This window comes from Athene cunicularia (assembly GCF_003259725.1).
Source record: "Athene cunicularia isolate RWA chromosome Z unlocalized genomic scaffold, athCun1 chrZ_part3, whole genome shotgun sequence".
Taxonomy (NCBI): Eukaryota; Metazoa; Chordata; class Aves; order Strigiformes; family Strigidae; genus Athene; species Athene cunicularia.
The window spans coordinates 168,590-179,729 of NW_020799144.1; the positions used below are offsets into that span (position 1 = coordinate 168,590).

An 11,140-nucleotide genomic window follows, 5' to 3' on the forward strand; every position below is an offset into this window, starting at 1 on the left:
AAACCAGTTTGTGTCTGCATAACAGTACTCAGAATGTTGTTCTCCCCATATCTTTTCCCAGTGCTTTTTGACCTTGGGGTTTTTTTGCAAGCTGAAGTCACTCTTGCTGTTTCAGGTGCATTTTATTGGCAATTTTAGAACATATGTGCATTACTTGATGATTTCTAGTTAGAATAGCTTTTGAATTGCCATCTTAAAATGATAATGAGTAGTCGAACATCCTCTTCTTTCTTCATTGAGAATTTAATGGAAATATCTTGAAAGGCTCTATAGTTGTGGAGAGAAAATCCTTCTAAGGAATAATCTTTGACAACAAGCTTCCATGTTAGTAAAAACAGCTTTTACTACATTACCATTTTTTATTCTTTTATTTTATCAGAACACCCAATGATATGTAGATTGCATGACAGCTATTGACAGTGGCTATCAAGAATGGTGGAAGAAGCCACCTATCTGAGCACTGCATTGCACTGAATATTCCCTGAAGGATTTAAAAACTCACTAATGACAAACTCTAAATTATCTGGGTTTTATTTCCTATGTTGCACAATGCTAGTATTGATCTGACTTTGTGTCTTCATTCTTGCATTATTGTGAGAGTTGCAGAGCAGCATGTTAAAACACAACAGCTAAAAGTCTTAGGGGACAATGGTATGCTTTTGATGTAATAGATTAAGTAATCTGGGGGATTTTCCTGCACAGTTGTGAAATTAAGGTGAGACATGGCAAGTCAACCCTGTAGCAGTGCCTGAGCTCCCATTTTTCTGCAGCTGGCAGTGCAGGATGACTCCTGTCCTCCCACCAGCTGCATACAGGTCAGGTCACATTAAAAACAGTTGAAAACATACACAGGTACCAATGTTTTTTAATTGTTTTAGGTCAAATCTTGATGTTTTTCAAATAAAGAAGTCCTTGATTAAGGAACTTGCGCCTTAGTACACCTTGTAATGTATTAAGCAGGCATCTACTATAGCCTTGCTAGTCCTCGGTTCATGGGTTGCCAAAATAGCGTTTTATAATCAAAGGTAGTAGGGCAGGCTATCTCATCACCGCAATCAGCAAACCAAGCTGATTAGTAAAAGATATTAATATTTCTAAAAATGCCTAAATAATTAGCCTGGTGAGACTTGTTCTAGTTTGAATGAAGTTGTCATTTTAGTAATAGGTTAGCTAAGAGTGCAGATTTGAAAAGGAACACATATATGGGTTGATACCTCTCAAAAGTGGATTAGCTGGCACTGGCAAATGTTCAGATGCAAGATAACCAGGATACTGTCTATTGAGCCCACATGAGAGTGTCTGGTTTAATTAAACTGGCTTGTATCAATTTAATTGCACTGATTCTAAGATACGCTGGAGGAGCTTCTGTATGTAAAGCTGCTTTTCACCTACAATTGGTCAGCTTTGTCTTCAGCTGCTGCCACTGCATTTTGTGTGGACATCCTTATCTTGCCCTGATAACAGGGCACCAGTTTAGTCCCAGCAGCTTGAGTCAAGCACTGGCTACAAAGCATGCCCAAGAGGTAAACAGTGTAAGTCTCTCTGGCTAAGTCATGTCCCTTGAAATCTGCAGTTACTGTCCTGACTGAGTCACAAGACACCTTTGGCAAAATGCAGCAAATCCTTGCAGCATCCTGATGGTGCAGATGGTGCTACAAAGCCCCACAACACATTGCCAGAGCAGACGGCTGGGACCCTCCCCCAGAGAGGTGTGCCATCATATTCCACAGTCAAATTTGTGATTGGATGGCGACAACTAATTTATGCTCTGATTGTGCAGTGCATGAGTCTGCATGATTCAGACTTGCTTCTGTCATGCATCAGGACCACCATACAGGGGGTGGGGAATGAGAATGCTAAAATTCCCCCTGAAAGACAGATAGCATCCAAGGCTCTGCACATGGAAGTGAAGCTTCACCAATGTGAATCAAGCAGAGCAGTTACAAACATTTCATACAGGAAGCTGATTTCGTTTATTTTGGCTGTGCTTTTTCCCTGAGAGTTTTGTAGAGATTAAGAAGATCTCTGACCTTGTGCCTCTGTTTCCTGACAGCACCGCAGGATATAGTCAGTTCTGATCACTGTGAAGTAAAACCAACAGAGATGCAGAAAGACGAGAAAGAACATGAAAGTTAGCCAAAACTTTCAATATTTTCATGTGAATGTTTCATGACATTTTTCTGCATTTTTTCAACCAGCTCTGTGTATAAAGTCTCACAATCATCTTTCAAAAACATTCCTAAATAATAAGTCAAAATGGAACTAAGAAACAAATACTGAGTATGGGTTATTGGAAATAGCCATGTACCGGATACTATGGCCAGATCTTGCATATAGTAAGCTTTATGTGTACACAAAAGGAATTTCTTGGGTTTTATTAACTTTTCTAGAATTGTTAGGCATTCTGTAAGAAGTCTAGTCTGTCAGAAAAAAAATTGAAATTATTTAATGAGGAGCACCACCTGAACATGTCAAGGAGTTAATCATGCTGCATTCCACTGTATGTTAAGTACTATGCAATTTAGCTTCATAAATATACTCAAATGTAAATGGCTACATTCCTCCAGTGCATAATTTTCCTTTCATATTTTCCAAGGTAAGATATATGTCTCTTCATATAGCTAGCATCATGATTATATACAATTGTTTTATGTGTATGGGAGTGAACTTTACTAAAGACCTTGAGGCAAGTTCCCACAAGGCTGAAACTGGCGCAAGTACACTCACTATAGAAAAGGTGTGTCATCAACAATAGGGAAATATGATTGAAAGGAAAACGTGTTAACGCTCTACACTAATGGTTATGAAATTATCTGCATGAAAGCAGACAGGTACTTTGGCTAATTAGGAGTCGGGAAGTGTAGGTTTTGTGTCAGACTAGCCTGAGAATTGAATAAATTACTCTTGTATTTAATTGACATGACAGGTTAACTAGTTGAAGTGATGCCTAAGGTTTTACCTATGGATTCACCCCTTTGATTTCAGGAATCAGTGCAATTTTAATTCTTTTAAGCTTTGAAGTGAACAGCATTGTTCACTAGCACTGACTTTACTTTTTTTTATTCAGATGTTGTAACTACAGGTACAGAATTGAAAAGTGATAAATCTCAAAAACCACACTGAATCTTCCTTCTGGGAGTTTTTTTTCCCCAGGCATTTGCACTGTTAGCATAGAAGGATTTTTATGCATGATGTAGTGAAAAATATAGTTTAAATCTTTATGTGGAACATAAAAAAACCCTGGGATCTCAGGAACACATCCAAACCTGGAAACAGCTGAATGCCAAACCAGAGAGCAAAAATAGGGCTCTATTTGACTAATGTGATTTTAATCTTTTTTAGAGGAGAGAAATTTGTACATATATGCATATAAGCAAATGAGAGAGTTTGATTTTGGCAAAATAATCCATTTATAGTGAATTTCATCAAGGAAAGTGGCTTCTAGAGATGTAAAAATCTGTAATTTGCAGTAGAAAAAGCAAAAACCCCAGAAACAATGTCTAGTATTCTGTAACTCAATTTTTTTTCCTTATTTTTAAAAAGAAATTCCCTTCCCATTCCTTAAGGCAGATTGTGCTAATGGTGATTGCTCTATTGAACTTGTTCTTAAAACTGTAGATCAGATTAATCTGTTCTAGTTTCCCACTGGTAATTGAGATGAGGTTTAGAACAACACATTACTTTTTGGCTACCTTAACATCAGTTATGGCCTAATGACATTGTATAAAGGTACCTGCATATGTTTGCATCAGGGAGAATGAGAATGGTGCTGTATGGTCCTGTCTTTCTTCTCATATTTCTGTAAGGCAAATACTGCCCTCAGAAGAGGTATACAATGTAAAGCTGATGCAAGTGCAATTAAAAAAAACCCCCAAAACCTAACAAAAAAACCCAAACCCAAAACCAGGTGAAATATGCTTTGCACTACAGTGTTAAAAAGTCATGTGAAGACATACAAGCTGTCTCCCTGTGATTCCAAGTCAGTACAGGATTTGGCAAGGTGCAAAGCTCTAACTCAGGGGCTTATTCAAATAAGCATAGCCACTGCTGCCAGAGGTGGTTAATGGAATCCTGTATTGGGAACTTTGTTGAATGAGATCGCTTTCATTGCTTGGAACCTGTTAAATAATTACTAGTTCATGCAAAAATAGTCATCACAGGTCTGCATGTGTGACAACTCTGAGTTAATTTCTGTACTACTGCTGCTGTATGAACTCATTCTGAGCACATCTGACCTGCCTGTGTTCTGAGCTGGAATGTATTTGTGCTCTGTACAGTACAGCACACACTTTGCACACCTCCTGCCAACAGCAGGCTAACCCCTTGCTACTTGCAGAATATATTGCACGTGAAGATGCTTTTCTACCTATTTTGAGTTTTTCTTGTATGGTTCACAGTGTTTTGAATAATGCAATTTTTTTTTACTGTTTACTCAACATGCAATTGATTACAAATTTCCCTTTCTGTGTTCAACATAGCCTTCTAGTCTTAGCATGGATGTGTGCATAGGTGAGCACAGAGCACATTCACTGCTCAACATAAGTTATAATGAGAATAAAATGAAATGCAATGATATAAGAATATGAAGTTGTAACATCAGCACCCACATCTTCCAAGTTCAAAATCGCATCAATTTATTAGAACAAGTAAAATCTTACTTTTAATTCTGCAACCGATCACAGCAAATTTGCCTCCTCTCCATACCAGGAACACTGAGTTTCATGCTCTGCCATAAGACATCAGTGTCTCTATGGTACTTTGTGGAAGTGAATCACAGGGCAAGTATTTTTTTCCTCTTGGGAATAACATTGCCATTTGTTTAAAGCAGATGGCAAAAGGGATTAAATCACATGGCAGTGTGATACCAAAGTGAAAAATATGTCATTATATGTCATCTGCAATTAGGTATTTCAAGTAACACTTGCTTTTCAGCTTTGCAGCGCTAAGGATTTTGTAGTTCGAATTTTCGCATCTCAGAATACTTTTTCTTATTTCTGAACATAACCACAGTAGATGCAGCAGTATTACATAACCTTTTATTAAAGCAGTTAATAATGTTCTTGTTTTATTTTGTACACTAATGGAAGTATAGAATTTCCAGTGTAATGCGTGGCTGATTTTATTGTTTCTAATTCTTCTCATTTAGAGCTCATTCATTAGGAAGAGAGTTAAAAATAGTGCACATCTTTGAGGTGATGAATGGAGTGAAGTCCATCACTGCCTTCTGACGTACCACTGGTGTTGGTGTAAATCTGCACACCATACTCAGGGTTTTATTGCCTGCAGACTTCTTAAATAGCAATAGGATGATATTTTATCACTTTCCTCATATTTATGATTCCAGCAGCTGCAGTACAGTGAAAAACTTTTTTGCAGTCAGTGGAATTACTGGCACAAATGATACTGGAATGGTTTGGACCATAGTTCTTATATGCTAATTTATTCTTTACTTAAGTAAGGTTGTTCCAATAGATATTAGGTTCAGGGAAGCAGAATGAGGGAAAGGAGCACATTTTGAAACAGAAGCAGAAGGCCCTGAGCAGAGAATCTTTTGCAAGACAACTGGTTTGTAGTGAAGCAGCTCCAGCTCAGGATTGTACAGAGTTGTGACTTTGGCAGCAGGAAAAGACATGAACCTTCAGGAAAGCAGTGATGAAACAAGAGTCTTGCTAATTGTTGTCTGATGTCAGGAAGATACCTTGTGAGGTCTGTGTTTTCCTCAGGTAGTGTGATCTGTGGGTGGAGACATGGCTGCGTGTCCTGGTTTAGTACATTAAAAACGTTTTATGTAAGTTTTGTAATGGAGTTAGAGCCTGAAATAGATGCACAAGTGTGAATAAATAATGCATCCTAATGACTGGGAGAAGCTGTTTATGGATGATCAAATTTTGCAAGATACTGAGTATGCAAACACCCCCTGTAAAATCACATAGTTGAATCACCAAGTGTGTCTGGCTTATTTTGAAAAGTACAATGTAATTTTAATTATTTAATATAATACTTTACATATTCCAGGAAATGGCCTGTAGCATGTTGTGTAAAATGATGGAGTCTTAGTAGCATGAAACCTCAACAGCATCTGCTGTTAAATATTTATTGGGAAACTGGGGAAGATTGTCTGTCTTTTACTGGCTTTCATCACAGGAGCACGTGATTGCCTTCCACATAAATTCTATTGGCTGTAGCCAAGCTGCTAGAGGAGATTTCGTGGAGTATCTTGTTCTGCCTTCCCAGATGCTATAGTAAACCTTCCTTTGAGTGTAAATTTTTGGTGGGGCAGTAGAGGGCAGGAACCATTGTGTTGGTATTGAGATTGTTTTTAGTTTAATCAAATAGGAAGCTTTCCAACAGTCACCTGCCGAGATTCCTTAACTGTCCCTTGGAAGTTTGATCTAGAACTGGATCAAAAATCATAAGAAATTAAATTTGATTTGACTGATTTGTTCAGGGTCTGCATAGAAAAATCAAAGAAATCAATGGCCTTTAAAAGTCATTGAATGTATTCCCTGTTAAAGAATACATGACAGACAGGGTACATTTGGTGGCAAGAATGAGAAGATATTTCTGATCTTTTTTTTAATTGAGGTTGAGAATTGCAGGATAGTTGCTGCTGACAAGAACTGCAGAGAAGCTGTCTCATGCACAGAAACTTGCTAATACAACACAGTGGCAATGGGAAGGGGATGAAGGTTTAAGAAAGGCTGGTTAAACACAGGCAGTTTTGAACTGAAGGTAAAAAATGAATGCAGGAGGGTGTTTTAAAAACATAGCATCACATTTTTTTCTGCTGTGGAGAAATGGCCCGCTCTCTGGAGTGGTGGGATGGGACTGGTGTAGAGTTACAGTGCATGAAGCAAAGGGGTGGGAACACACTGGAGGCAGTCAGACCAAAGCAGAGCCTAGGTCTACAGACATGCAGCTGTGGAACTGGAGATGAAGACAACTTCTAGTAAAGGCAAAGTAGAAGGAGGTGCTGATGAATTTTGACTTAAGAGTAAGACCAGTGTTGCTCATAAGAGAGAGAAGTGGGAGCAGAACAAATCGGATCCAAGTACATTCTGTGTACTCAAGAAAAAGACTTGGCTCAAGGGATGGAGGCACTTTTTTGATAATTGTGCTTTTTTCTGGCTTTGATGTATAGTTTTCCCTTTAGCTTTTATGCAGACTGTTTTCACAGCAGTTACATGTTCACAGAGCATTTAGCAAACAATTAAAAAGGGCACCCGTTTGAAAATATTCCATCACACCCTGAAACTTCCTACGTGTATGATGCAAAACTTAGGTAATGTGCAACTTTTCAATTTTTGCTGTTATTTTCAATTACTACAAGAAGAAAACATCAGTGCTTATACTTCCATCCAAACTGACTAAAAATGGATAAAAATGCCTGTGCTAATAATCAAATTGCAGTCAAAAATTAGTGACTATTTCCCTGTGTTTTGAGCTCAAGGGAGAACAAGTATCTCTGTGACTATCAGATAAGAGGTTTCTCTTTTATAATAATGCCCATATTTTTTCCTGCATTAATCAACAAGAAGCAGCTTCCATTAAAGAGTAATATTAGTATGTAATTGATTTCAAACAGGTGCTTTGCCTTATTATTTGCTTCTGCAGTAATTTTGTGTATTGGCTTTGAGTTTTGATCTCATCAGCTTTTGTGAGTAAGAAGTTTTTCTCAACTGTTGTTGGGAAACTACCATATAAAACCAAAGTGCTTAGGGGAGACTTGAGATTGTTTTATAAATAACCTCCCATTTTGGCTTTAGTAACAGAGTTGTGGCCTTCTGCTACTCAAGAACATGTTTCCTGAAGTCCAGGCAACACTCCTTTGTGTTGTACCTGAAAGACTGTCCAAAAGCTGGGAACTAAACTGATTGTTTGCCAAGGTCTTTGATTTAATGTTTATTTCAAAGCACAATAGTAGTTTAAAAAAAAAACCTGAACCATCCATAAATCGCACAATAATGTCTGTCTGTGGTAACAGGGAGCTCAAAAGAATAGTTTTGATGTGTAAATGTCCCCTTTTGTTTCAAAGGGAGTGCATTTATGTGCCAGAAACACTTTTTTTTTTCCAGGGTTTAAGCTATTTCTGTCTTTGGGAGGGAAGGAGAGGAAGCTTCACCGTTTTGCACACCTGCGTGGTGCAAACTGGTACGTGGGCGAGGGAGGCGTGTGGATGTGCTGCCTGGGCACAGAAAGGCTGTCCGGTTTCATCATCTGCCGAGTCTTTGGAAACGCTTCTGTTTCTCTAGCAAATGTTTAAGCAGGAGTGTTAGCAGCTGGCTAGTTTGTTTAGACTTCAGCCTGCTGGCCAAATGTCTTCTGAAGATTATGGGCTAAGGGACAACAGTTCAGATACCCCTGCACTGGACACACCAATTAAGAGTCTGTGGGAGTTTCCCCATTGCTTCCCTGCAGTTTTCATCAGTGAATAGACTAATTGCCCCTGCCCCTGTAGAGGTGCCCTGTGCGGGCACTGCTGCATTGGGTGGAGGAGCGGCCCCACGCTGGCAGCCAGTCCAGTTCCTTGTGATCCTTGGTAGGAATGGTGTTCTTGGGGTTTTATGGTTATTTTTCTCTTCATCATTTGAGTGCAGCTGTGTTTAATGAGCTGGAAAAGAAGTAGGTCAATAAAACATGTGTTCATTGTTAGCAGAGTACCTACTGGACCGTGTGTGTCTGCAATTGACTGTTTAAAGCTTCAAAGCTTAGCACAAAGACAATTTAATAGGGAATTCATACCTAAATAAATTAACATTAAGCAGAAGCTGGCAGTTAGCAGGTAGGATGCCCTGCCAAGGTGAGACTGTAGGTATTTAATGCACAGACAAGTTATGAATCCAAGTCACACCTATTTTTAAGTCTCTTATTGATATGAATTAAAAAACCATCATCCCAAAAATAGTATAGAAGCTGTGTGCTTTAAAGCTGACATAACTGATAACATAGCCATGTAAGTAGGTTAAAATTTTAAATTATTTCAACCTAGGGGCATGCTATGAACTTAAAGTGGTATCACTGGCAGTGTTAGAGTTTGAGATGTTTTTAATTATTTATTTTTTTTTAATAACACCAGTGTTAAAATAGTGTGTTTACTGGGCTTTAATAAAATAAAATACAACTGCATCATCATATGACTCCAAAACCTAGATATTTAAGACAAGTATCAAATAAATGAGTTGGAACCCTTACGGATTGTTGGAGAACGGCTGGCAGAGAGCAAGGCCATAGCTCCCTGCAGAAGCTGATTGCAGCCATCTGAGGTAAACAAAGGAAAAAAACCAGGGTACAGTTATGCTAACAAAGGACTGTTATGTTAACAAAGAGAGAAACTGAGGTACATTATAGCCTTGTGTATGATAAAGAACAGCCTTGGGAAAGAAAGAAAGCCAGAGGAGGGAAGGTGTTGTGACATGCCTGAGATGCCACAAGGGGCTGGGATGTTATAATGTAGCCTTTTACATGTATCCAATAGATTTGTGAGCAGTATGCATGATTATTGCAGAGTGCTTATATAAGGTGTGATTTCTTTCAATAAAGTTGAAGCTTGCTCTATCATTCACATTGAATCGGCTGCTTGCTTCCTCTGCCCGCTGCAATGGACCTTTATGATAAAGCAGTTTCGGTGGAATAAATATACATTTTGTCTTAGCCAAGAATGCGGTCCCAATTCTCTAGATCAAACTTATCTCAAGAATTATGAGACAAAACCTAAAAATTGAATTGCATTGTTTTACCTAAGCCAGTAAGTAAATAAAGAACAGAAACATGCAGAATAATGGCATTTCCAGTAATTTTATCATGATCAAAAATCCAAAGTATAGACATGAAGAAGAGTTATGTTGCAGACTTTATTCATCATAAACATTATAGACTTTGAATACTTTCTGTTCTCTGTCTTGTAACAAAAAAAAAAAGCACCAAAAGCAGACAAGACTAATTATAGGAGGATCTGTTATGGCCTAATTGCTCATCTGCTTTTTGTGAAAGGTGCTTTTTTGCCTAAGAAATGAAGCTGCTTCTTTTTCACAGGATTGAACTGGTTAAAAGTAAATAGCACCATTAAAATTCCCAGATTGATTCCTGCCTTAGTCAGCTGGGAAATGGATTAGGCTCCTCTTTCCTTGGTAGCTTCAGGGTCAAAATATTTTTTCCAGTGCTTTTTGAGACCTGGTACCAAATTCAGTTCCTGCTGTGAAATCAGATTGAGATGTGAAGGCCTGGTTTATTGATGGTATTTGAGATTTCGACTCCAGGTGAAACTGCTGGGAATTGTCCTCAGATCTTCAATGCTTATAGACCCAATTTCTATACGAAGTGGTCTGAACCTGTGTGGCAGCAGTGGTTTCCTGGCTGTTCCATGGAGAAGGGCTGTGCTGCCCCAGCAGGTCTGGTGCTGCTGAGTGAGGTTCCCTTTCTCCCACCAACCATCAGATTCATAAACAACTGAACCTGCGGTAGGGAAAATCCATCCCAAATTAGTACAGTCTTAGTAGGCACTAAAAAACCCAGTCAAAACTAATCATAGTGCCTTTCTTAAGGAGGAAGGAGAGAGGTGGAAGTGCCTGAAGTTCCCTGAGGAATCAGCTGTTGCTAATGAATCTGCATTGGAAACCACTGGGAGCATCATTAGAGACAGAGTGCTGTGGAATTTGCCAGTGGGGACTTCCAGTGGAGTTTATGAGCTGCCATTTGCTATTGAACTGTAATGGTAAATGAGAACTTGTTACCCTTGAATTTCTTTGAATATCCCAGACCTTGTAGACTTAGCACTGGTCTTTAGGTGTCTACCTGTGCTTTGCATTATGCATGAGTGCCAGTGGTGGGATTAAATACAGCAGCTCTGCCATTTCACATAGCTTTGGCCTGAAGTTGATGTGTCAGCTGTCAGTCCAGATAAACTTGTTACTAGTTGTTATAAATAAATGCTAAACCCCAAACCTAACTCTCTATATTATTTTCAGAGGAGTACTTGTTTTTAGAATTTTAAAAATTTGTTGCTAAAAGTGGCATAAATCTCTGATTTAATGAAATTTTTGTGAAGAGGGCCAACATGTGACACAGATCTCTGAAAATCACTGCAAAATTAGTGTATATATGCAGTTTCTGCAAAAACTGTGTGGTGACTCTCCTCTCCCCC

At 38.6% G+C, this 11,140-nt stretch overlaps 1 protein-coding gene across 1 annotated transcript in view; it reads left to right on the plus strand.

The window, feature by feature from the left end:
• Positions 1-11,140, plus strand: part of ARHGEF28 (Rho guanine nucleotide exchange factor 28) — a 59,544-nt gene that overhangs the window by 44,595 nt on the left and 3,809 nt on the right. Inside the window, 1 exon segment of the mRNA XM_026866647.1 lies at positions 432-435. Coding sequence (XP_026722448.1) covers positions 432-435 — 4 coding nt within the window.